The sequence below is a fragment of the Podarcis bocagei genome (genome assembly GCF_964188305.1).
Source record: "Podarcis bocagei genome assembly, chromosome: 1".
Lineage (NCBI taxonomy): Eukaryota > Metazoa > Chordata > Lepidosauria > Squamata > Lacertidae > Podarcis > Podarcis bocagei.
Window position 1 is genome coordinate 45,926,096 of NC_138125.1, and position 27,719 is coordinate 45,953,814.

Sequence of the window (27,719 nt, forward strand, 5' to 3'; positions counted from 1 at the left end):
TTTATTAAACAGTAAATTTTATTTCCCAGAATTGTTACACACAAAAAGGAGAAATCTTATAAACATATACAAAAATATATTACAGCGTCTGTAATGATTCGTGCAGATAATCAAAGTGCAACACCCATGAATTTAAGCTCTTGGGGAGAAAATTAATATTTCTACCAAGAGTTTTGTTATTTGAACCTTAGCAAACAAAAAGCAATAATATATATTCTCTTGATGACACTTGAAATATTTCACAGTAATATAAGGATTGGTCAATCATTGTTATTTTTTTTAAGTGACCTGATCTTGGATCTATAAATATGTAACAATAATGGTATAGAAACTCTGATTAAATAAAGTGGTTCATATCCTTGAGGATGTTTAGAACTATTAGACTATGGAAAGAAAACTAATTACAAACAGGTATAATGAAGATGACAATATCTGAGTGATAATGAAAAGGAGTTGAAGAAAGAACGATTCTTTTCTAAATCCAGATTTTACATCTTTTCGAAACTTCCAGGCCACATATATCCTGGAAACATGCGGAAACATGTCATTTGTGAGTAGCTAGTTTCGAATTCACTATCAAGTTTTATGTTTCTGAAATACCCCAGCACATAGAAAACCCCCAGATGCATGTCATCATTTATTTTCAGAAAGGCGGATTTCTGCTGGATGGGATTTCACAGAAACATTTTTCTAGGGATCAGCTCTCCCTTGCTGGGTGCAGTGGCTGGTCCACCATCAGTTGCAGATGTTCCACATCTGGATGTCCTGCATCCAGCGCTACATGGCATACAAGGCCCCCTCCAACAATTATTGTATTCCTTCTAGTGTAAGTAGAAGCGCTCTCCCTTTTGGGCTGTGGCCTCTATGGATCCAATAGCCAATTTAGCAATCCTTTAGTTCAGAAAAACACACTCACCCATAAGGGGTTCTGTTAATGGCCATGCTGTGCTGCCCAACTAGCCTAGCTTTGGAAACTAAGGATTAGGCTGCATTACATTGCAGTGTGTGTTATAAATGTAGGGTGCAGCTCGCCACAAGGGAGATTTGCATAAGGGCAACTCACAAAAGACTCTAGAAGCATGAAAAAAGATGTCCAGATCAGTCATGTTTCATATTCCACTGATTCTTACACCAAGTATGAAGCCGCATGAAGAGGCTCATGGATCAAAACTTCGGGTTCTTGAAATAATAAGGATCATAGCCAAAACAAGCAAACAAGTTTCATTATTTCTGTGCCTTTACCTAAAACCGCAACTCTACCACGTTTAAAAGTCATTCAAAAATTCTGACACTGTAGTTGACAAAAAGATGGTTGCTTCGACTTAGCCGACTGAAATTGCAGCACATTTCAGTTACAAAACCTCTAAAATCACTGCAGGATAATAAATAACAGGAAAAATGATTTCATGGTGGGGAGAAACAAAGATCTGAGGAAATTGCACAAGAAAAGCAGATGCTTAGATAAATACTAACAACTGCTCTAGAGAAAGGCAGTGCAGCAAGAGAGAGACACTTTTCTCCAGAACATGAGGTCAATTAAATAGGAGTGAAATTGGATATCTTAGCTGTAAGAGAAATAATATATTCTGCCTACATGTGATGTAACAGATAAAATCTGATCTTGCAGTATCTTATCTGCTAGCATTCAGTGACTTCAGTTTTCTTCTGAAAAGGTAATAAAGCGTTGTCAAAGAGTGGTCTCGAAATAAACACACAGGAGCAGGTAAAGACTCAAGGTGCAACAAGAACATGAACAAACTTCATTCTGAAGTCTGGCCTCTTGACTCATTTGCCTTCTATCCTTTCTCTCCTCCCCCCATCACCCTCCCCATTCTTCCCCCTATCCCATCACAATCCTGGCCAAAAAAATAAATAAACTATTCTGAAATCCATAAGCCCCAGAAAGCAAGAAGAACACTAAGTCAGCCTATGCTACTTATCCCGAGTGATGTCTGTGCCTGTAAACAAAGAACACACACAAACCTAGTAGAAACAGAGCTGTTAGTTTGTTAATTGATTTCTCACTGAACTATAGCCTTAAAAGGATGCACTAAGATGATGTTTGCATCAGTCTTAGGTTTCTCAGCTACTATATAGGGATAGGGTGATCTCCACACAACACATAAACTGTGAAGGGGCCTTCTGCTTTTCAAGCAGGTCCAAAGTTTAATCCCTGACAACTCAGTTTAGAAAGATCTGAAGTTACTAGTTTGGGAAAGACCCTGCCCCAGACCCTAGAGTGCCAGAATAGATAACAGTAGATAATACTAAGACAGATGGACCAGTAATATGTATAAGGCAGTTTCATATAAAGTGTGGAGATTTCTGGGTGACATCATTTGTTGCTCAGAGTCCACAGGTGATAGCATAAGTGATTAAGTCAATCAATAGTACTTTGCTGATGCAACAGGAGAAACTGACTCATTTGCTCTGTCTTTCATGAAAGGACACCTACAGGCCTTTTGGCTAGACTGCTGTAGCCCTCCTTGATGCATTCACTGTACAGGTTTCATGCCACAAGGCAGTCATAATCTAGTGGCAGTCCATAAATGAAAGAAGTGAAAATAACACTTTGTAGGTTATATACTGGAAGGTTTCCTGTGGATGTTAAAAATAAAGCCTTAGAATTAGTAGATCAAACTACTTTAACCTGTGCAAACTATAATCAACTAATTTAAGTCACCTCACCCTCCACTGACACAAGCATACACACACACACACACACACACACACACACACACACACATATATATATTCTGCAAAGTAGCTCTGTCACGTATGTAGGTGTGTTTTCAGCAAAGTCGTACTTTGGGATTAAGCCCTCCAAATGGACTTTTGCAAATCATCATTGCAGTGAACAGAGGTGTCAATATTTGTATATAATGCACATTATTCTTTTTCTTAAAAAAGCAACCAACCAACTACCATGGGCTTCACAGTATTACAACAAAAATTAACTTATGGAATTCATTTCCACAAGATGTGGCAAAGGCCTCTGTATTTGATAGCTTGAAAAATGCCTATGATAAATAGAGACTAGTTCTATCTAGTAGGCATGATGCTAAAAACGAATCTCCATGTTTAGGAACAGCACACCTCCAACTAGCAGATGTGAAAGTAAACAATGCGGAGACTATTGCCTTCATGTCCTGACACTGGGTTCCACTGTTGGACCCTTGGCCTGATCCAGCAGGGCTCTTCATATATATTCTACTTATACAGAGACAACAGTGATAACCTCTACAGTAGCTAAAGAGCTGTAAGATTTTTAAAACGTCAATTTAAATATATATAACTTTCAAATATAGTAATTTGTTGATTTTCTAAATACAATTACATATTCTTATGAAAGTTCTTTCCAAGCATACGTTCCCCTTTTCTCCTTCCCCAAACAAATGCAACTTTGTAAAGAAGCCTAGTCCAGGACAGGCCTTTAATTTTTGGCTAAAACAAAACAAAAAAAAACTGAACTGAAGCGCGTTCAATCTCTAAATGGAATTGCAGAAGGTGGATTTTCTTTTCAAGTATCATTAGTGAACAAATTCCTGCCTCCTTGGAAGTGTAATATGTTAGATTTCCTTTTGAAGAATAAAGGTAGTTTTGCATTGTGTTATCAAAATATTGTTTAGTATATAGTTGCAACTATTTTTACATTTGCTCAATCCCAGTTTAGTATTTTGATTGTAAACACAGTGGAAAAAAATGTCAAAAACCTTACCCACAAAAACCAGAAGGTAATTTTCAAAGGCACTTGTAAGAAACACTCCCCCTGCTGCCCTTTTACTGAGGGGCCTTCAGATCTATTAACATAGGTTTATCCCTGTGCTATGTTGCCAGTTCCTGTAATGTGCACGGAATGCAGCATCTGAGGGCCACTTCAAATGCCAGAAAGCATATGGAGCCTGTCATGACACATGCCATGACTATACACATGTTTATTTTACAAGATATACATGTTGGACAAATGCACATATGAGAGAACTGCCACTAAGCATCGCTTCCCAGTGCATGAGGTACATGATAGCTTCTGTGCTTTTTCGTGTGCATATAGGACAGATTCAGTGTTTGAAGTGGCCCTAAAATGCTTGACAAGAACCCTGCCTTCAAGTGTGTTATACAATCTTTAACTGTAACAGGTACTGAACTTTTAACATTTTTAGAATGCGTTTATCACTGTGCCCCACGCAAAGGTTTTCTGTGCGATGGAGGTACCAGATGGACAGGCAAGCTACTGGGGAGTTCATATCCCTCCAGTTTTATCTTGATAAGATGCTTTGCTAATGCAAATTCCTCCTCATCCAACATGCCATCGTTATCACAGTCAGCAAGCTTCCAGATTTTTCCCAGGACACTGTTGGGCAGTTTGGAGGTCAACATTTCCTTCTTTGCATTGGCCCCAGAGACTCTACCATTGACTGGCGAGAGAGTGTAAAAGATTTCATCATATATAGGTTTATCTTTGGCAACAATCCACTCCTCCTCGCCGGCTCCTTCCTTGGCACCTTCCCCGTAGCCCTGGTCAAATGGTCCTACTGTGTTGCCATCAAATGCCCCACCTTGAACCTTCTGTGCAGGCGTGTTACGCTCTTCCTGGCTCACCAGAGTCATGAGGTAGGCAACTTTGTTTGCCAGCATATTATCTACAGCTTCAATCAGCTTTGGCTTCAGAGAATGGAATTTGGTGAAGTCGTATTTCTCCAACTGCTCCTGTGAAATGGAAAAACAATGATTGCAAGTAAGAACACTGTTCAACAATTCTTTGATAAAATTCTTGGCATCTGTCAAGTGTGAATAAGGATGATTCCAGAATGAACGTTGCATGAAAGAAGCCTTCAATACAAATAGTTTAGGAAGCTATGTCCATGTTTATATTTACCCAGGCTGCACCATAGAAAAACAACACAAAAATATAGTTCTGTGAAATGCTTTAGATAGAAGGAAGCCAAGGTACTTGAAGAGAAACAACAGAGTGTTGACAGTAAGACCATGTACTTACAAACATTTACCCTGTACCAGCAAAGAAACAGATAAACTATGGAATTTGCTTGTGCAAGATGTGGAGATGGCAACAAACTTGGGAAGCTTTAAAAGGGGACTAGATAAATTCACAAAGGCTCAGGTTATCAATGGCTACTAGTCATGATGGCCATCCAAGGACTACTCCCAGAACCAAGACAAGATGCCTCTAAATATTGTCCTGGGGATCATAAGCAGATAGTGCTATTACAGTGGTGCCTCGCAAGACGAAAAGAATCCGTTCTGTGATTCTCTTCGTCTAGCGGTTTTTCCGTCTTGCGAAGCAAGCCCATTGACGGATTAGCGGATTAGCGCTATTAGCGCTATTAGCAGCTTTTAGCGGCTTATCTGCTGATCGGATCAGCTGATAAGCGGCTTAGCGGCTTAGAAAAAGGGGGGGAGGAGGAAAAAAACCAGCAGGAACTCGCAAGACATTGTCGTCTTGCGAAGCAAGCCCATAGGAGATTCGTTTTGCGAAGCACCTCCAAAACGGAAAACCCTTTCGTCTAGCGGGTTTTTCGTCTTGCGAGACAATCGTCTTGCGGGGCACCACTGTATACTCATGCCTTCCTTGTAGGCTTCCCATAGGCAGTTGCTTGATCACTGTGAGCACAGGAAATTGGGGCTAGGGTGGACCTTTGGTCTGATCCAGCAGGGCTGTTCTTATATTGCACCCCTACTTATCTATTTACTTTACAAAAGAGGCTCTCTTAGGGCTGTTCTTGCATAACAAAATCACCCTAAATTGATGTTTCCAGGCAGTTCTGGCACAGTGGAATTATCTAGTGAAAGTCACAGCTTGTCATAACACACATTTCAAATGGCTTCCAGTTTGTGGCCAAATTATGATCTGAAGAGGTGCCTGCATGTAAATCCAGAGAGAAACTTGCCACTCTGGGACAGCCTGCAAAAAAATCAGCTTACCACAATACAGCCACAACAATGGCTGTGTAGTCAGCCTTAATTACTGGATGATATTCTTAAAGATACATCTTTTTTTGTTTGTTCATGGAGTGACAGTTTCAGTTAGCAACTCATTTCTCAATTGTCTCAGCTGTTCTCTATTTCAGAAGGGTATTGAGCAACTTGAAGAGAAACAGAGATATGACTAACTTTCTGGTGACATTCTCATAATCTACATACCTTTCAACGCCAAACTTAGAAGTTCTGCCATAAGTCCCAACACCACCAAATGCAGCTGCAGAGGCTACAATATCAAGTAGAAGACCAGTATGGGGAATGGGGCTTTTGACCCCTTACCCTTTCAGTAGCTCTCTCCCCCAAAGTCCCCCAGGGAGCGGGTACTGGTATCTGCACCTACAGGGTTTTGATTTCCCCCACTACCTCTTGAGATCCCAGGAAAAAAAACACTGGAGATGGGAGCTTTTAAAGCCTTTCCCCTCTTCCCTCTGCACAGAACTTCTGTTTCACATAAAGACACCACCACCCCAAGATCGATTTGTAAAGTAAAAAATCCCACTTCAAGGCAAAAAAACTATATGCAGCTCAGCATCATGTGTAGCTTGGCTCATGTGTAGTCCAGGCTTATGAAACCTGAAACAACAGCCATTTTTGAGCAATGCCTTATTAGTAATCCCACTGATGTGCCTTCTACATGGTCCTAATTTCGAGCCAGATTCAACTACAAGGTTACCTATTATGTGTGAGGATTAAAAAAAGGAGTGGGGGATAACTATGCATGACACCTTGAAAGGCAGGAAATAAATGTACTGAATAAACAAATTAAGTGTCTGATTTCCTTATACAATAGATAAAGCTGTTGTTGTTTTTTGGTAGAGTTTTTTTATGATAAAGCTGTGACTGAAATAATTAGAGGTAAACAAACTATCCATCTGTTGAGGTACTGTACCTGCATTTTCTTGACTTCAGGGAAGTCCCCTGGTGAGATCTGGTACTGTTGCTGCAACTGAACATAAATCTCAGGTAGCTTGTTGATCAGTTCTTTCTTCTTATTTTCTTTTCCAAATACCGAAGGCATTTCCTTCTTCAGGTGACTAATGATATAAGCATGTACCTAAAACAGAACAGCAGGTGATTCAAGTTAGCAGTGATTTTCATGCCTCCTACCTCACAACAGATGTGAACAAGAAAAACCCCCAAGAGACACTAGTTTAATGTTTGCTGTATTGTACAAAATACACAAATACTAAACATTCCATATAATTGACACACTCATTTCAGCTTTGCAAAAACTGCTCCCCATCTCCAAAAGAAAAAAAAAAGGGATTATAACATTCTGTCTCTTGAAGAAAGAGAGAAAAAAGTGGTAGCCAGGAAAACTACTGAGATGTCGCTTTGCAGCTTAATGCAAATACAGGTGGCTGAGATGGCAGATAATGACTACGTTAAAGAAAGGTAGGGCCTCCTTAAGGGAAAGCATATTATTTGCTCATAAACTTTTATGAATTTAACCTATGTGGTTGTCATCCCCGCCCTCCAAAAAAATAAAAAATAAAATACAAATCTATCAGGTAAAATGTATGGTTTTGACATCAGTTTAAACCATAGTTAAACTTAGCTGTGCATGGGCTAAAGCCACGCGCCTTTCACTCCTCCCCTGCTGCTGCTAGACTGCCAGGAAACAAGCCATGGTCAGGTTTAGTGTTACACCCAAAGTTGGGCTTGTGATTTGTCTTTCTCCAAACAAACCACAAGCTGTAACCAAGGTTTGTTCTTAGCTTTCTGCTTATGGTTTGTTTGCCCAGGTTCAGCTGTATTGCTAAGCCAGACCATAGCTTACTTAAGTTTAACTATGGTTTAAAGTGGCATGTGAGCAAGGCCAATGATATGGATTGAATGTAACCAAAATAGAAGTGTGTGTTATATATTTGCTGCCTCTGTATTTAAAGACAACCACAAAAAGATGCCATGAGGAAAGCAGAGCAGTTCCTGTCTATGAAAAATTAAGCTACTATTTATGTATCATACCTACCATGGACAGTAAACTGATTGAAATGAATCACTTTAAAAGTTTATTGAATATTCACTTTAGCAAGAACAAACCCTACAACCCTTCTTCTTGTCCATCACTTAATCACCCATCTAATACAATGTGAAGCAGAAACATCAAGCGCTTAACTACATAGACAGACAAATACAGACATAAGGAACATAGAGAAGAACCAAGCAAAGATCAGAGAAAGCGAGCAAGCAAGCAAGCAAGCAAACCAGAGTGAGCGAGCTACTGTAACAGAATGAAGCTGAGGATCCATTTAGGATGTATTGATCAAGTATGTGCAAATGAGCTTACAACATGGTGTCTGTATATTATTTTTATGCAAATTATGACACTGATCCAGCAAGTTTCTACATTCTTACTGAATGTGATCCATGATAGAATGACAAGATTTTGATGCAAGGAGTATGGGAAGTCAAATGCTGAATGCCTTCAATAGTATTTCCCCCTGCCTCATTTAACCAATTACATTTCTTCAAAGCCTCCATTGTGCTTTTACAGATGAGGCTTTCAGCCTTCAAAGCATTTAAATATGACCTATCACGCTGCGCACAAGGAATACCAGAGCAGCTGATAAGACCCTGAAGTTGATAGGGAGCTGACAACTGACTTACTCAAATATTCTAACATGATAGGAATTTCAAGAGTATGCTTAGGAGGGGAAAGCAACATCAAAATAAGAAGCTACATAATACTTTTGCTTTTCTATAAAAGAAAACAAACACCCACAAAAAGAAAGAAAGAATGTGGTGCTCTAAAAGAACTGCTGTATTGATTGGAATCCATTTAAAGTCATTTCAAACTTCCTTTTCAACTCTGTTTGCCACTTAGACAATTAACAGTTTGGCTTATATTCTATGTTAAGCTAAGGAAGTTCAAGGAAGCAAAGTTTCACCTCTTATCCATGCACCCTTGCAGTCAGCTACAACACCCCTTCAAGCCCCACGAGACTGGGGTGGGGAGCATTGTCCAAAACTGGACTTTGATCCTAAGATAAAGATGTTTATAAAAGGAATGTTTCCCATGCCCTCACCACCACCCCATCCCAGATTGTTCAGGAGGGCCCCAGACTCTCTGGATGAGCTTTTGAGGGGCTGGTCATGATTGGAGGAAGGAGGATGGGTTGAGAAACTGTCCTTTCCTTTCACAGCTGTTGCACACTAGGTCAGAAGTGTCACTGGGTGTCCACTAAAATTTCCAAGATGTCTTTCCTGCTAAACCACTACCAGTTCAGACTCCACATATGGTTAGGATTTTTTTGCCCCAATGTGCATAACTTTATAGCTGCTTACACTGAAACGGCATTTGCCATTTTAAAGTTCATTCACCCAATTTGGAGAGATCTTTTGGAGTTCCCTGCAATCCCTTTTTGAACCCCAACCTGAGAAAATTGTTGTCATCAGCAATCTTTTTCTGTCCATCCAGAACTCCAAGTCATTTATGAATAAGTTAAGGACCACAGGTCCCTGTTGGTCTGGAAAGTTTCCTTTCCTCCCATAAAAGTAAAACAATAATACCTTGATTTAATACTGTCACCTCAACTCACTTTACAGAGGCTGTCCACTGCTGCACAAAAAGCAGAGAAGATAACAAAAACGGCACTTCACCAAGAAGTGCTCAAGGAAAGCCAAGCTTTATCCCACAATTTTACCTTTGCAAGTCGTGATCTCTTGATAAGGTCATTCAGTTTTCTCACTGTTGCTTTTTGTGGTAGGTTCTGGATGTCCTGGAACAGATCTTGTGCTTCCACCTCAAACAGCTTTCGATTCTCTGAGTTTTGCAGGGGCTGAGACCAAAAAGAGCCAATGTAGACACGCAACACCTCTGGAGTGTTAATCACTTTCCCCAAAGACCACATGAGTGCCCCATAGACTCTCATTAACTGCTGGGTGTCTACTTGGTCAGCCTTATTCAACACAACCCGGATCTTGTCATCCTGACCCCGGAACGCTTTGATTGCTTCTGAGAACTCGTCAGAAATATCAAGTTTGTGGGCATCAAATAAGAGGATGATACGATCAACACGCTCAGCAAACCACTGCAGAACCTGACAGAAGTCATAGCCTGAAAGAGAAAGGGGGGAAAGAGAGGGGAGGGTATAAAATCTGACATTGCTTAGAATTATTTAGAAGTAATTTTAATTTTCTAACACGGGTAACTTTGAGAAGAGTCTGGACATAATTTTACAATGCTTGGGAAAACAGCAAGTTCAGATGTTGCATTGGGGCAAACTCAAGATACCTTAGATGCATTCAGTGAGACTTCTTGCAGGTTCATGCTAGCATTGATGATGCAAAGGGTATTTTAAATCACAAAATGTAGAACTTTTATCTGACAGAAATTCTGTCATCAATTATTACAGAATTTCAAAGTAATATTTAATCATGCACCTAGTTCTCCTATTGATTTTTTTTAAAAAAATTGCCATTACTTTTGGCTGGATCACTTCCAATGTAGTCACTGTTTTTAAGTTAATTAAGAAATAGACCTTCTAAAACGCACACACGCGCGCGCACACACACACACACACACACACAACCCTAGATTAGGAGATTTCCTGACAGATGGAGAGGTTATATGATATCACTGGCAAATCAGATATCAGCCAAGAAGAGGAAATGGTAGGAAGAAGATAACTATGTAAGTGCTCAAGGAAAGCAGCTGGGTGGTCTTTAAAATAAACATTTTCATTTTGGAAAGCAAAATGAGGCTTCTCTCTCTCTCTCTCTGTGTGTGTGTGTATATATATATATGTGTGTGTGTGTGTGTGTGTGTGTGTGTGTTTCTGTCCCTTTACACACACACACACACACACAGAGAGAGAGAGAGAGAGAGAGAGAGAGAGAGAGATCCAACTGATCCAACAAGTAAAATAGTGAACTTTCACACAGAGTTGACATCTAAGAGCTCCATTGCATTTAACAATCCAACAGATTCTGCTTCAGTTTTGAAATTAATATTATCCTCCAGCCTGGTATTGGACAAAAATGCAAGGGAACAGAAACTTGTGCTTCTCCAAAACAGAATAAACCATGAGCCTGGTTTGTTGGGTCAGGATGAGAGAAATGAACCATGAGCTCAAATTCAGACATCACAACAAGCCAGAGTCTGGCTTGATTCCCAGCAGCTGGAGGAGTTGGGGGAGAGTAGCACTGCACATTAAACCACAGCTTGTTTTGAACTGGATCATCGAATAAGCCTCCATGAGGAGGAACTATGATAACTGGGAGGTCAAGCATTGAAACAGACCTTTATCCTGCTACCAGTATATATTCTGTTGTCTCCTTGAAAAAATGAACTCAAGTTGTATAAAGATGAGGGCTGTGAGTTTTCACCTTATAGAAAGCAATACCAACATATGCACAACAGAATGCAAAACATGGATTTAATAAAACCTGGTCCCTATCCATTCAGCAGGCATTGGTTTAAAACAAGGCACCAGAGACTTCCAGGAATGTTACTGGACCATGTTGTCGCCAAGCTGATAGAGCAAGCACTCAAGAGATTAGCTGGATTAGCCTGTACAGCAAAACAGGTCACTAGTCCCTGCAATTATTTTTCTGCACTACTTATTTAATTAAGAACCTGATGTTGTTTTGTTTGTTGTAAGCACTCTGGGACGGGCAAAGTGTGGGACATACATTTTACTATAGATAAAACAAAGCAACAAGCTCACCTCTGCGTATTCGCTGTTTCTCTCCTGAAAGAATGCCGGGGCTGTCTATGATGCTAATGCTCTTCAGAACCTGATTGGGCAACTGAGCACACATGAACCTACAGAGAAAAACAAAAGGGCCCAGTTATTTTAATATTAGTTTTCAGACCTCTAGGAAAAGCAAGAAAATAATGACAAACCTAGACAGCATCTTAAAAAGCAGAGACATCATCTTGCCGACAAAGGTCCGTATAGTTAAAGCTATGGTTTTCCCAGTAGTGATGTATGGAAGTGAGAGCTGGACCATAAAGAAGACTGATCGTCGAAGAATTGATGCTTTTGAATTATGGTGCTGGAGGAGACTCTTGAGAGTCCCATGGACTGCAAGAAGATCAAACCTATCCATTCTTAAGGAAATCAGCCCTGAGTGCTGACTGGAAGGACACATCCTGAAGCTGAGGCTCCAATATTTTGGCCACCTCATGGGAAGAAAAGACTCCCTGGAAAAGACCCTGATGTTGGGAAAGACTGAGGGCACAAGGAGAAGGGGACAACAGAAGATGAGATGGTTAGACAGTGTTCTTGAAGCTACCAGCATGAGTTTGAGGCAGTGGAAGATAGGAGTGAGGCATCTGATCAAGGCTTGTATTTTAAAATGAGCTTAAAAGATATATTTGCAGATGCTTGTGTGTTTCATGCCAGACATAAAGCAGCTGGCTGAGTACTCTGGCAGTTGTTTATCTTCTTGATCAAGGGCCCCCCTGATCTATAGCAGTACCTCAGGGTTGTAAAATTACAGGCTGGGAGCAAAAGGTCATACTGACCATACATATTACAGAATACAATCAAGCTGCAAAAACACAATTAAGAGTTGGTAAATAGTGAGATTTATTGTTTAACAGAAAATAATACTAGGTGCCTCCCATTAGACTAGAGCCATATTTTCATAAGGTTAAAGGGCAAGAGCTAATAGAAACAGCAGCTGGCTTGAAAGGGGGGGTGTAAATTTAAGGGGTTGCTTTTGGAAACTGTTTTTACCAAGTTCCTTTTTACTTTGAAAAGGCCTTTTCTTCTAAAAATCTATATATGTTATGTATGAAATATATTGGCTTAAATGCAATTATGCAAAGGATTTAGAAAGTAAAAAATGTTAGATTCTTATGTTAGATTCTTATTTCATTGATGGTGTGTGAGAAGGTGAACTCAAGATCTGTTTAAGATAAAAATTTAAAACCATGAGCCATCTGTTTTAGCCATCTGTTTTGGAGTGAATAGGGCAATAGGGCAAAAGGTGATCTGGTAATTAAGGTGCCTTGTAGAGGCAAATGTAAGATATATGGCTACTTGTCTGCCATTTATGGATAGAAGGAAATATAGCTCTTTGTCTCCCATAAAAGGTAATAGGAAATGGGTGTATCTTTTATGATTGGATCTAGCAAACAGCCAATAGGAATTTCAACCAGGCTGATTGGACAGAGGCAGCCAAAGGAGGAGCAAGGGGGCTGGGCTGAGGAAATATAAGTGCTGGCCATCAGGGCTGGAGTGGACAGAGCTTTGGTATCCATATACCACTGTGTCTCTCATTTATTTGTCTGACAAATAAATTATTATTTTAATTCTCTATTGCTGCGTTGAATATTTCATTCCAGCTAAGCGTTAACCACAAGCAGGGTGCTACAGGAGTGCCTGGCGTGCTCTGGTCCATGGGGTCATGAAGAGTTGGACAAGACTAAACAACAACAAGAAGTTATATATGTTTATATGGATATATGCAGAGAAAGAAACCACTCTGAAAGTTAAAGGAATGCAAGAGGGGGTTGTGGAGTCATGTGGACTAGCACCTCCCCTTCAGCCATACATGTGAGAAAGGGCTCTTTCATGTAGGGCTGCCATATTTCTAAAAGTAAAATTCCAAGAGTGAATATCCTGAGATTCCCCCCCCCTCACATGGAAATACTCTACCATGCATTGGGAAATGCAGGGGGCACTTCTCATGCTCATTGAATGCATGGCTGGGTGTAACCCTTCTTACCATCCCACTAACTTGCAATATGTGAGGGGTGTTATTCTAAACTCCCTTCCTGCCATACAAAAAGAAGAAAAGCCTTGCTGTATTATAGACATTCTCTTCTCTGTGATCAATGTCAGTACAAATGATCAGTTGTCAAGATGGACTTGTTTCTTTCCTGAGAACATTATCTCAATACATACAGGATTTCCTATCAAAGCATCCTTGTACAAAAACAAAACTCATGTAGTTTTAGGAAGAGCCATGCCACATAGAGAATAATCATTGGTTACAGTTGTGACTTGGATGTGCTGAATTAATGTTACAATAAATATGAGATGGGCTAAGGGAAAGGGGTGGGGGGAAACGACAGATCAGTTCATGATGGAGTGGGCACCTGGTCCCCAATTTCTGACATACCAACCACAGCAAGTAGTGAAGGAGAAGCAAGAGTAAGATTTCTTCCTCATTCTTGAAAGGGGAAAAAGTGACCAAAAACTATAAAACACACATGGCTATTGACAAATTCTAACCCATATCCTAGTTAAGAGAGTCTTTTCACACTGGTGCACAAGTTAAGAAAACACAGCAAGCAAAACATACCAGGTGGAGTAATGTATGCTGTTTGGTTTCATGCACTTTTAATACTGCTTCCCCCATTTTAAAAAATAATAATTCCTAGGGTGCAATCCTATTGGTTGTCCTTGTGCTGTTGCTCAAACAGAGATATTTGCTAACAGAAGAGAAGAGAAGAGGTGGCAGTTTTTGCAAATCCTTCTCCTCCTTGCAGCTCTCAATGATACTCACCCCACAAATCTGTTCTGGGGGATTGGCTGACCCTTAAGAACAGATTTTGCAGCATGCTCCAGACTGCAGGAGGAGGAAGGCATGGCAAAAATCTCTCACCCTCCTGTTAGCATGTACCTCTCACTGCATCTAAAGTTGGATGCAATCACTGATGTTTTGTATGGTGTGGGCTGCAGATTTTTAAAAATCAGATTGTTTAAAAAAAGAGCTTTAAAACCAGATTTAAGATTGAACTGGGGGGAAAAATGTTTTACAACATATTCTAGAAAATGTGATTTTCCTCCTCCTGAGCTATCATATTTTCTGCAAAATCCTTTTGACTTCAGCTGAGTATTACTGGAAGCTAAAAAAGCCAGTATTAGGAGAAGACTGAGCTCTTTTATTCCAGCTAAACAATGACACAATGTTTAAAATTTTCCGGAAGCCAAGCAATGAAGAAGTAGGAGCAAGTTTTACAAGAAAAACAAGAACTGCAGTGATATAAGGAGATAGCACTGTGCAATACAGCTAAGCTATTTATAGGAAAGGGGGTAAGGGCAACAAAAAAGTGGGAAAGACATTATATAGCAGTATAAATGCAAGGTGCCTGAAGTTTTAATATAGACTTATTAAAATTAGCATTCTACAAACCTTTTACAAGTGAGAAGCAGCCCTGTGTAACAATATGTTTAACAGCATCTATCTGATTAGAAAGAGCTAGGCAAGTTTGTTTCTATGTGCATTGGGAGAGCGGAAGAAACCCCACAGAGAATAACTGAAAACAACCAAAGCCGAAGAGGGGTGTGAGTACACTTGGAGAACAGGATGCACCCCACCCTTGTCTTCCCTTTCCCATTGCTCATGCCACAAAAGCAGAACCAGAGTTTAGAAACTGGTTCCACATATTGGGGGTGGGGGTGCAATGGCGTGGGCCTGGGGAGGGGGTGCAGCGAAGCTAACAAAACTTAGCAGCATTGTTTTGCTCCTGCCAGGGTAGCAGAATTGCAGCTTGTAGCTCTAACTCTGTTTCCACGTCAAGAGTGAGAGAGGTATGGAAAACATCTGCCTCACAGTAATACTTCATCATAAAGCTCTCTCAGTCTCTTACTTATGCTGCCAGAAACAAACACACACAATGGTGACCAATGAACCCCTTTAGGGCTCTCCTTGATCAATGGGTGGTGGTGGAAACCTGAAGAACATTATGAACATGCTGTACCTGCTGATAACTACAGGCAAAACAGAGTAACATGGTACTAAAAATGTAGCTTATCAGTCAAAACACCAATGCCCGCAGAGAGCAGCCAGCATTTAGCAGATTAATGGCAGTAAAGTGAGATTGTTGTTGTTTAGTCATTTAGTCGTGTCCGACTCTTCGTGACCCCATGGACCAGAGCACGCCAGGCACTCCTGTCTTCCACTGCCTCCCGCAGTTTGGTCACTGCCTTGCCGTGGCGAAGGGGCTTGAATAACTCAGAGAAGCTATGAACTATGCCGTGCAGGGCACCCAAGATGGACAGGTCATAGTGGAGAGTTTTGACCAAACGTGATCCACCTGGAGCAGAAACTGGCAAGCCACTCCAGTATCCCTGCCAAGAAAACTCCATGGACAAAGTGAGATACAGAGCTTAAATTTATGTATTTTGACATTCAAACTTCCAGGGTGTCTTATCTGGAGCAGCTCTGGTATTTGGCAAGCTAGAAAGCAAATATCTACAAACCATGCAAAGCCTGAGTCATTGCTATGGGAGTTGGTCTAATATTTTCACGGCCCTTTCCATAGTGTGAGGCTCACCCACAGCCAAGAGAGAAGTTGTTTATGGCTCCCACCCCCAAATAATATTCTTCTTGGCTCATTTATTCATTTTTCAAAGGTTTTCATTTACTATTTGGAAAGTTTTGAGTCATCATCCTTGAAGGTCTTTCAAACCCCTCCAGAAATCACTACTCAGAAGCTGTTTCAACCACTTAAATGGGTGCATTCAGAACTTACAAGGGGTACTGAGAATACAGCAGAGTAACAACAGAATGACAACTACTAATACGGTACAGATATAATGTGGAGCAGTCTTGCCCCAGTTACATCCGAGGAGTGCCTATTAAAGAAACCTAAGCACTAATATAGTTTGCATTTGGTCCCTCTTAAATATTGTACTTGAAAGTACTACATGGGGCTAGATAAAACTGCAATTCTTATTTACACTTAGAAGTCTCATTGTTTTCTGAAAAACCCACACATTACTTTCAGCATGCACCCAAACTTTGTGTTGGTCTTTACTCAGTGCTCCAAGGCAGTGCTGGAGAACCCACAGCCAGCAGGCCTAATCAGGTCTGAGATGGGTCCCAACCTGGCCTTGTGAAGCCTTTTGCCATAGCTATGTCTGCCTGCCCCACCCCTGACATCATATACTGGTCCCACTCACCTGTCGAAAGCTGGCCCATAGGTGGGCAGGAAGGCACTAGGGATACAGGCTGTCATATGGATCTAATTCTCCAACCCTGCTCTACAAGGACATTCATTTTGTGAGCTTTTGCTTTAAAAGCATTAATATTAGATGTGCATCACAGCAATTCTAATAATGCAATTTAGTCTAACAGAAAGAAGTTTTCTTTTAAAAAAACACACAACTGTTTTGATCACTTATTTTTCTACATTTCTCATGGGAGTAGGAGACAAATGAAAAGAAAAATGGTGAAGGAATAAATAAATAAATAAATAAATAAATATGCAATATGCAGCCGCCTCTCCACCATTGACACACACCTGCCATTATTTTAATCAAAACTAAGGAATGTAGACATATTCTACTCCCAAGATAGCAACCAGCAGGGACAATCTGATCAATGGAAGAGGGCTGGGCACATATTTAAGATCATGCCCAATAATTTATAATTTCTGGATTTTCTTGTTTTTAAAAACATTGAATTCAATACTTTGAGGGAGGAGAAAGCTTCATAGCTGCAGCCAACAAGCAACTCATACAATGAATACTTACAGTACTCTAGCACTCCATCTTGGGAGTATTCATTGAGTGCAATTCAACCCCAATAACAAAACAAGTCTGCACACAGCATCAAGAATTGTTCTCCCACCCACCATTACTTACCTATTCAAGAATGCATTTCCAAAACGGCTGAGTTTGCGAAACGGCTTTTTAGGGTCTACTACAAGAGCATTCCCTGGAACACTCCCTTCGGTGTCTCCATACATGACAGCAATGAAGGAATCTGTAGTTGGTTCTGGACCAATCCTCATTCCTGGAAAATCCTGCTCCAACAGATACCTGTGGAATGGGAAATAAGAATACTAAAATTGAAACAATCAACAAACTGAGACACAAAACATGAAGGGCAACCCTTCTAACAGTAAGTAGGGAGATCAGTAGCCAACTCTCCCTGAATGGGGATTTCTACAACTGTCGCCATCACTGAGTCACCCACTATATTTCCACTTCTGTCTGCTGCAGGCTTGTAAGTTCACCATTATCTGCAAATAAAATCTATGGGAGTGTACAGATGTAAAAAAAAAGGTTAGGCCCTACGGCTAGATGAAAGAGATTTGGTTAGTTAGCTGGCTGATCAAATTTTTGTAAAAGAATGTTATGTATAAGAACAAAGGAGCCAACAACCCTTTAATCAATCAGATTTGAAAGAGACTGATTACAGAAACAAGTTCGGCTGTCACCCACATAGCAACATTTTTGCCTTATGGAGCATTTGATCATGGCCAACTAATAGGCAGACAAATAGCAATATTGGACTAGTCAGTTGCCTAGGTTGCCAGTCCTAAAGAGAAAACATGTAAAAATCACTATGTTCAGTGTTTCCCTGAATGATATAATTCACTTATTTTAGTAACATAAATGAAAAATTAACAGACTTTGACAGCCACAATAAAAGCTAGATGAATTCAATTATAGCTGGCATGCCAAGTAGCATTATTTCCAATCTGCTCTCAAATAAACCATGTGACAATTATTTTTCCACTACCCACATCCATAAACAATTACCTAGCAACATTTCATTGGGTTATCCATTTCCTGCTTTACACAGGGGGGAAATAAAGGCAGGATAGAAGATACGAGGAATTCTTTATTGTTGCAGGACAGAAATTCTGTATTTCTGTTGCACACTGTCAATAAAAGAAAAGCTTCAGCTCCTTGTAATTGTGCTCTATTAACTTTGTTCTTGTTTTTAAAAGGCAGTCCACCCTCCCTGCTACATTTAGGCAACCATACTGCAACCAGTTTCACACGCTATCTGTGCTAATAGGCGATTCACTAAGACATCAGCTCTGGGTGCTATAGCAACAAGCCAAATTCAAATATTGGGAAAGGGAATGAATATTTAATTTCATGTATCATGGCGCATCGTAGTGCAGCCATATTTAAAACACTGTGAAGAGTTCTGATCAACAAATTTCTAAGAGACATGGTACAGAAAAAGGCAACTAAAACGATTTAGGGGTTGGAGGCTGTGTTGTGTAGTGCTCAGTGTTCTATTCTGCAATATGTCAGGCTAGGTAGGGCCTGGGAGACCAGGGTTCAAATCCTCATTTAGCCATGAACGTCACTGGGTGACCTTGGGTCAGTCACTGTCTCTTAGCCTACTTCACAGGTTTGCTGTGAGAATAACATGGGGTGGGAGGGAGAACTATTTATGCCATTTTGAGGTCCTTGGAAGAAAGGTGGGATATAATAAATACATAATAATAATAATAAATAAATAATCTTCCCTGTGGAAGAAGACCGAGCAAGACAGGTCTTTTTTCATTTAGAAAAATATATAAACATAAGATAAAATATAGATAAATATGTACATGGTTAGGAATGATATATCTGGAATGGATACAGAATATGAAACAGTTCCTTCCTTATACCTCATGTAAGTACTTTATGGGATTAATTAACCACCATATGGCATGATAAACATTAGTCGTCCCGTCCCCCATTTTTTTTAATTAAAAGTTTTAGGATAAACCAAGGGATACCGAACAAAAACATCATGGACTTGAAACAGTTGATCTCTCACTCGTAATGTGTGAACACTTCTGCCACCTGTGTACTTCCCAAGGTATATGGCTAACCAATGTTGGAGAGAGAATGCTAGACAAGATAGACCTGTGCTCTGATACAGCATTTCAGGCTGCAATCCTAAACACATTCAATAGCATTTAACTCAGCAGGACTTACTTCCAAGTAAATATGAACAGGACTAACTTGAACTAAATTGTTCCATGTCAGAGGTTTGCGAACCTAGTGCCTTAAGAAGTTGACACACACACACACACACACACACACACACACACACACATTACCATCTTCCTTCTCAACTTGCAAATTGCTCATAAAAAATAGAGGCAGAGTACAATAAAAGCGGACAAAAGTGAATTTTCCCCACTCCACTCTGTTATATTATTAACACAGGAAAAGCAAGGATTTATGTGGCCAGTAGGTATCAGGGGAGCAAAGGTTCAAAGGCATAGAGTGATATACAGGAAGGCTATTTTAAGATAGTCTGCAAAATGTAGAGTAGTTCACACAACAGACATCCTGAGGATATCTGAAGACTGATTCTTTGTCTTCTGCTCACATTTCATTCTCACCCCCATCCTCTTTCAGCTCAATGGAGTCAATTTTTCCTGAAGCCCAGTTCAATTTGAGCTTCAAACTAGAGCTGCGCTAAGAGTTATCCTTGAGTCCTTGCTGTGTCCTTTTCAAACTCCACTCCGGGGAATGTTGGGGAATCCACAGTGGGAAGAATCTGTAATGCCAGACAAGCCTTCCTGCACTTGCTCAGTCGCAGCAGAGGGTATGGTGTGTCCCAGGTGGAATGTTAGTTAACACAGGACAATGAAGAGGCCCAGTTAAGCCCAACCAGTGCTCCACATAAGTCAATCATGGAATGCCTACTCCTAGGAAGTCATAAAAGGGCAAGTGAAAGGAAGCACATAGACTGCTGTAAAAGAGGAAGGGAGGGAAGGGGGTGGGGGAAAGATGTGGGGATGGGGGGTAACTTGGTGACAATTTGGAGGGGAAGGAGAAACTGAAGACAGAACCTTAGGAATAAAAAAGAAAGACACCAGGAAGCAGAGGAAGAGCTGATTCAAGCTATCATATTTTGTGTCATAAGCTTGTTTGAATGTGGTCAACATGGGCAAGAGAGCCAATAGACCGAAATGAACTTCTTATGGCTAGTTACAAACAACTTAATGTAACAAAAGGGCTTGAGGCTAACTTCATTTGTACTTTGGTTTATTCTAACTGTTAAATTATTGTTTGTGCTAACTCTTTTAAGCTATAAGAAATATTGCTCATATCCATTACACTCTAGAGAGGTTGCTAACCAGTCATCTTCCTATTCATAATTAAAAGCTGCACAATGAAAACATTTCTAATACACAGAGGTTCCATCACAGACAGGCGGGCAGAGGTTCTGCAGCCCACTATGGAAAGTTTATCCTGAAGGGAAATATTTGAAAACAACCAGTCTGAAGCATACTTGCTTCAGCAATATGGAAATGCTTCACTTGCACTGCTGGGCTTCTAGGATGAGATGAGTTGAATCCATAAATTGTTCTGATGGGCAGTGCAGAGCATCAGGGCCTATCTCTTTCCTCTGTTATGAGCACTCCACCCTGAATTACCAGGCTAAAAACTATTTTTGACTTACAAGCAAAAAAGAAAAAAAGAAAAGAAAAGGCCAGTCCTGTGGTACTAGATTTGCTGAAGAGTAGAAATCCTGTTTGCAATAAAACACATGGCATTTGAAACCAGTAAGGAGGAATAGAAAGTGAGGAGGTTAAGGAGCGCATGAAATCTCAGCAGTACAGCGAAATGTGGGCACTCTCTGTTCTGCCTCACAATCAGACTAAAAAGGTCAAAGAGAGAAAACTGTTTCATACTCATTTCTCCACATTTTACATACATGAAATCACAGAGGAGAAATACCATAAACTGGAAAGTGCATGCAACAAACCAGAAAATATTTATGTGATTATGCCTTCTGGTAGAAGCATAGCCACAATCAACCCACACATGTACTGTCTGGTTCACAAACTAACCTTTCTCTGTACAATCAGGGAGTGAGGAGAGAAGAGGTGAGCAACTACAAGGGATATGGTATTTCTGGTGGTGGCATATCAGATTCTTAATCTCAGTTACCTGGCGCATGACCCAATGACCTTCAGGTGCCAGGTTAGAACAATTTTTTTCTCTAGGCTTCTAACTGGCCATTAAAGAGTTTGCTGCTTCTGAACAATGCTTTTTTGTTGTTTTGAAGGCTGACTGGTTGTTCAATGCCCCACCTACATACAAATCATCTAAGTCATCTTCAGAAACAACAGACGTGTATCATTCCCCTGAGCTGACCATGAAAAAGTGAACAAATAAGAATGGTCAAAATTCCCAAAAAGCAGTTTTAGAAGAGAATAGAGTGGAGTGTCTAGATTTTCAAGATATTCACATATATCCTGTGGCATTTGTATAGCTTTACAATAAAGACAAATTACATTGCACTTTTGTTTGATGTGAATATCTGTTAAAAAGAAAACACTTTATGAAAGAAATGTCTACTTGTTTGCAACCTAGTAAGGAAAATTGGCATTCTATCTAATTCAAAAATGTCTTACAAGCAAATTGTTAATAAAAGTACCGTAATTGGTCAAAATCTTATTCCATTAATGCCTACAGTTACCTTTGCAATAATTTAAAGTGAACATTTCAGACAAGTTATAAGTCTGAGCAGTGTGTTGATAAATGAAAGAAGAATGCAACTAAGTAATGTATAGTATAATGCATATACAATGTAATGTGCAACATATACAAATTGTTCAGTTGTGTTTTTCCTGTACAAGGAAAAGCAAAAAGGAAGGAAGGGAATTTCCCAGAAATAAAATTATTTGTTCTACATGAATTTTAAGTTCTGTCTGTAAAATAACCTAGTTATTAGGGTTTTGAATTAAAATTTGATATTCCTTTCTAAGCTGTCTAGGCAAACACTGAGGAAGAAAACACAGCTATAGTAGAAAACCACAATGGCAGAATCAAAGATGTGGTCTGAAGTCAGGAAACCTGTTACTGCAAGTGTACTGTACAGCTTTGGAATGTAAAGAAATTCAAAGATGTGGTTTAAAGGACACTTTAAAAAAACCCATGTTACATAATTTCAGTCATCAATATTGTACACTCTTCTGCACAGCAGTAGGCATTCCTTATTGTATCCATCACAACAGCACCTACAACCTCAAGGTCACTATTTTCCTTAGCCACCTCCCTTTCCTTCAACATCTTTACATCTAATTGTCCTTAGGTGTTGAAAGCAAAACTGGAAAGTTTTGTGGTACCTTAAAGCCTAACTAATTTATAATGGCATGACTAAAGTCCACATCATTTGTTAGTAATGCATGTGCTCTTGTCACAAGACAAAATACTAACACATCTTCTCCTCTAGATGACATTTGCAAGTGGAATTTTTTTTTGCAAGTTAAGGCCTATTAAGAAAAACTTCCTGGGATATTTACCTATGGGGTGTAGCACTGACTTTGTGAAGGTAAATATTAAAGCTCAAGATAACTGGACAATGAGATGTCAGAAAGGTAAAATGCTGAAAGGGCTACACTCTGACGTACCAACCAAGAGATGAGAAGCCTCAAGCATGGGAACCAAATATGATCTTCCAGGTCTCTTTCTCTAGCCTCTGAGATTCTCCCTTACTGACCCTATTTCACAGCCTTCTTGAGTGGATTTACCTGGCTAGAATATGTCCTTGAACTATGACAACGTATCTTACATTGGTTAGTACATACATTGGGGCTCTTTTTCAGCCAATGTGAAACAATCCCTTCTGTGCAACCTTCCAGAGCTTGTAAGCTGTTGGTGGGCAGGGCCAGAAGAAAAGCTGGAAGAGAAAATGTATCTGAATTTTACTTTTATGCAGTAGACTAGTTTCCATGCACATGCACCAAAAAAGAGCCCTCACACGTGTACTAACCAATGAGCTATGCGGGACTAAAGAAGAGGGAATGTGTGCAGTGAATATTCACCATAGCAAGGGAGAGCACTAACAGGATTAATATCTAGCAAAATTAGAGATTATACAGCATCAGCTGTTATGGAATATTTGGTATGCAAGCATCTGTGAAGGGGGACTAGTTTGGCTCCAGAATCCCTACACGTCATGACAAAAAGGAAGGTACAGCCCTGCTATGCAAACTGAATCAAAGTAGAGATCCAGTTAAGCGTAATACTGAAAAAACACCACAATACATAACAGATTGGATTAAGAACTGCCACCGTTTAGCAATAAGAGCTAGTACAGCCCATATACTCTCAACCTGAACTCTTAGTCTGCAGAATGGGAACATTATCTTACAGGGTATTTGGAAAGACGAATTATACTTGGATTACAAAGCATTAAAAATATTAGTGGGCTGGCCTTTGCTGTTCACTCAGACAGACAGAATATGGTAGTTACCCAGCAAGACCCTAACAATAGAACAGACAGAACACTGAAGCTTATCCTAGTCCAACACGTTGCCCAAAAAGGGAGGCATATCCACACTGATACAATCGTCAACACATTCACAACAAGGCAGTGATGACGGGAGCGGAATGCCTCTCAAGTTCACCTATGTGCCCAGTTAGGCTGGCTGGGACAAACAAGAGAACCCATCACCATTCGCTACTACTGACCCTTCTTTTGAAATTCACCAAACCTCCACATCTTATGGCCAGTTCAAGTATTTGCTATCATAGTTAACAGCATACATAAAAGGTAAAGGTAAAGGGACCCCTGACCATTAGGTCCAGTCATGACCGACTCTGGGGTTGCGGCGCTCATCTCGCTTTACTGGCTGAGGGAGCCGGCATACAGCTTTTGGGTCATGTGGCCAGCATGACTAAGCCGCTTCTGGCAAACCAGAGCAGCGCACAGAAACGCCGTTTACCTTCCTGCCGGAGCAGTACCTATTTATCTACTTGCACTTTGACGTGCTTTCAAACTGCTAGGTTGGCAGGAGCAGGGACCGAGCAACGGGAGCTCACCCCGTCGCGGGGATTCAAACCGCCGACCTTCTGATCGGCAAGTCCTAGGCTCTGTGGTTTAACCCACAGCGCCACCTGTGTCCCTCAACAGCATACGTACATACATTTATAACCCATGCCTTCCAAATCATGACTGATCCAAGGATGTTATCATTGTTTACTGAATTTTCATCCTGCCCTTCCTTCCAAAGGAGCTCAGCAACCACTGAAGAGATTAAAAATACCGCTATAAAACAAAAATGTATCTAAACATTTCCAAAATGTGGCAATATACATACAAGTACCATTCACAGGGTGCTGACTTTATTTCTCCCCACTTTTATGACAGGGATGGATAACAGTAATCAAGTGGACCCCACAGCAAAAGAACAAAAAATCCCTACAACCCAAACTTGCTAATCATTTTTGGAATAGGCAAGGTGCAATGGTTCAACTAGGCCCAGGTTTAAATTCCCACTTGACCACGAAATCCTCTCGAGTTTCCTTGGGCGAGTCACCTCCTTTCGCCATAACCTACTTTACAGGGTTGTTGTGAGGACAGATGGTGAAGGCCACCTTAAGCTCTTTGGAGGAAAGAGAGGCTATAAATATAAAGGACGATATAACAAACTTTGGCAGGTGTCACTTTTTCAAATGACTGTGGGGCAATGACCTGGAAGTTAGTCATATTTGAGTTACTTGCCCAGAAATGACAAGAGGGTTGCCTCACCCCTCCTGCACTTCCAAAGGCAGGTCAAGGAGACACGGAGCAGCTGAAATATTTCCCCCTTGTGGTTGCAGGCACAGGAGCCCAGCCAAGGCATGTGGCGGACCTTATAAGAAGACCTCCATGTACATATATATATCACCTTTAATAACAAGGAGGAGGAGAAGCAGCAGCAGGAGGAGGAGGAGGCGCCTGGGGCTTCACTGAGGGAGAGATGGGCCAGTTTGGGCCAGAAGGGAGACGTGCGCGCCTGAGGTGACGCGCCCTTCGCCGCCTGGCGAGGCCGGAGGCGTTTCCCCCAAGCGGCGAGCGCGCGCGCGCGCCGGACCTACCGTATGAAAGTGGTCTTGCCGGTGCTGTACTGGCCCACGAGGAGCACCATGGGCTTGTTCTCGAAGTCGGCGGGCTCCAGCGCGGGCGAGTGGAACTCGTGGAAGTGGTAGTGCTCCTCTAGCGGCAGCAGCTTCTTCGCGTAAAGCTCCTTCAGGCCGCCCGTCACCGTCTCCACCACGTCCTCGCCTTCCCCGGGCCGGTGGCGCCCGCCTTGTTTCATCCAGCTGAACATCTCGACCGCCTCTCGCAGCAGTAGTAATAGTAATAGGACGCAGCCGCCGTCCACCCACCTCGCTCGCCTCGCCGCTGCCCGCACTGGAAGGCCGAGCCGGCAGACGGCGAGCCCCGCCCTTCCTCCCAGCTTCCGTGCCTTCCGCCCTCGCTCTGCGCCGGCCTCTCTCGGTCGGCGGGGCGGAGGCTGGAAGCACCTCAGACTCAGTTTTCTTTCGGTCACCCAACAGAGCTGCTTTCGAGGGGCGGGGCTTGGCTCCACGTTATGGTGAGGTTACTATAGGGATCTTGCTCTTCTCCATGAGCCCAGTTCCCCCTGGTGCTGACTGGAAAGGAGAGGCGAGCAAGGCAAGGGGCTCCGAGCACAATTCAAAGTGTTGGTGCTGACTTTTAAAGCCCTAAATGGCCTCGGTCCAGTATACCTGAAGGAGCGTCTCCACCTCCATCGTTCAGCCTGGACACTGAGGTCCACCGCCGAGGGCCTTCTGGCGGTTCCGCACTCCGAGAGGCAAAGCTGCAGGGAACCAGGCAGAGGGCCTTCTCGGTGGTGGCACCCGCCCTGTGGAACGCCCTCCCATCAGATGTCAAAGAGATAAACAACTACCTGACATTTAGAAGACATCTGAAGGCAGCCCTCTTTAGGGAAGCTTTTAATATTTAATAGGTTATTGTATTTTAATATTGTGTTGGAAGCCGCCCAGAGTGGCTGGGGAAACCCTGCCAGATGGGCAGGGTATAAATAATTAATAATAATAATTGTTGTTGCTGCTACAGGGAGCAGGCTCCTCCGGCACTCGCTCTCTGGATGGCATAGCAATCGGGGAGGGGATCAAGGTGCCGTGCATGCCCCTCCCCCCTCCTTATTTAATCTCCACAACAACCCTGTGAGAGGCAGTGACTGGCCCCCAAGGTCAACCAGTGAGCTTCATGATTGACTAGGGATTTCAACCTTGGTCTCTGGCAATTCTCAGTGATGGCGACAAGGGGCAACTACTACTGCTTGCCTGTCTTCTCCGTACAGTACTTTCCTGTGCTGGAAGGCTTTACTTCCTCGCGGTCTGCTTCTCAAGGTGGAGGGGACAATTGGGCTCCCTACGCTCAGCTCCCACCATTATGCCACCCAAAGGGGAAGTGCACAGGTGAGTGAGAGGTGGCAGCAGCAGCTGCAGTTTGCATGAGCAGCTGTCTTTGCCCACCTGGATGCCTGTGTGCAGTGCCAGATTTATGTATAAGCTAAACAAGCTGTAGCTTAGGGCCCCACTCTCTTGGGGCCCCCCAATAAATCAAAGGGGAAAAACCGATGTACATTTCCAAAATATAAGATAAAAAACAAATAAAACAAAACCTACATACAGCAACAGTGTTTTGTGTTGTGTAGGCTCCTGTGATGTAAGTAATGGGCCCTGCTTCTAGCCTGCTCCCTAAAATATAATTGGTCTGCTCATTTCTATATATAGGGTGCCTACATTCTGCACGGACTGATTGCATGGCTTTAGATACCTATTAGGTTCATAAATTAGTATATAGCATATATTCAACACAAAAAAGTGACAATTTGTTGTTGACAAAGGACAGCTGGACATATAAAGGGCCCCATTAACTTCGGTAGCTTACAGCTTCATCAAACTTAAATCCAGCCCTGCCTGTGTGCTCCCTCTAGGCTATGAAAATCAGGGGGTGAGAAGTCTGTTTACAGTCCCATTAAGGAGAAGGGCCTTCTTCGTGGCTACATCTGTGGAACATACTCTGTGGTCGAAATTGGTGGTTCTCCCAGATGGACATAATTAAAAATGTAATTTGTTTTACCAGGATAGGACAAATTGGACAGGAGCCTAGCAGTTTGATTTTTCATTGTGTTACGTTTTAATTATTCATAATATATTTTACTGATAGCGTAACTATTGCTTTTATCGTGTTTGTATTTTGTGGTGGTTAGCCATCCTGGGGCCCTGTGGAGGGAAGAG

At 41.5% G+C, this 27,719-nt stretch overlaps 1 protein-coding gene across 2 annotated transcripts; it reads right to left on the reverse strand.

Moving 5' to 3' along the window:
- EHD4 (EH domain containing 4) lies at positions 1-26,365 on the reverse strand. Of its 2 annotated transcripts, none has more exons than XM_081208958.1 (7): positions 25,524-26,365; positions 17,550-17,726; positions 11,670-11,767; positions 9,645-10,057; positions 6,887-7,051; positions 2,726-4,707; positions 1-2,689 (listed from the first exon to the last, which is right to left on the reverse strand). In XM_081208958.1, exons 1-6 carry the CDS (start codon positions 25,754-25,756, stop codon positions 4,171-4,173), a joined length of 1,623 nt encoding a protein of 540 aa, XP_081065084.1. In that variant the 5' UTR covers positions 25,757-26,365; the 3' UTR covers positions 1-2,689; positions 2,726-4,170. The 2 variants fall into 2 exon arrangements, with proteins under 2 accessions (XP_081065084.1, XP_081065085.1); XM_081208959.1 differs by having other exon boundaries at positions 2,722-4,707.
- Between the last annotated feature and the right edge of the window lie 1,354 nt (positions 26,366-27,719).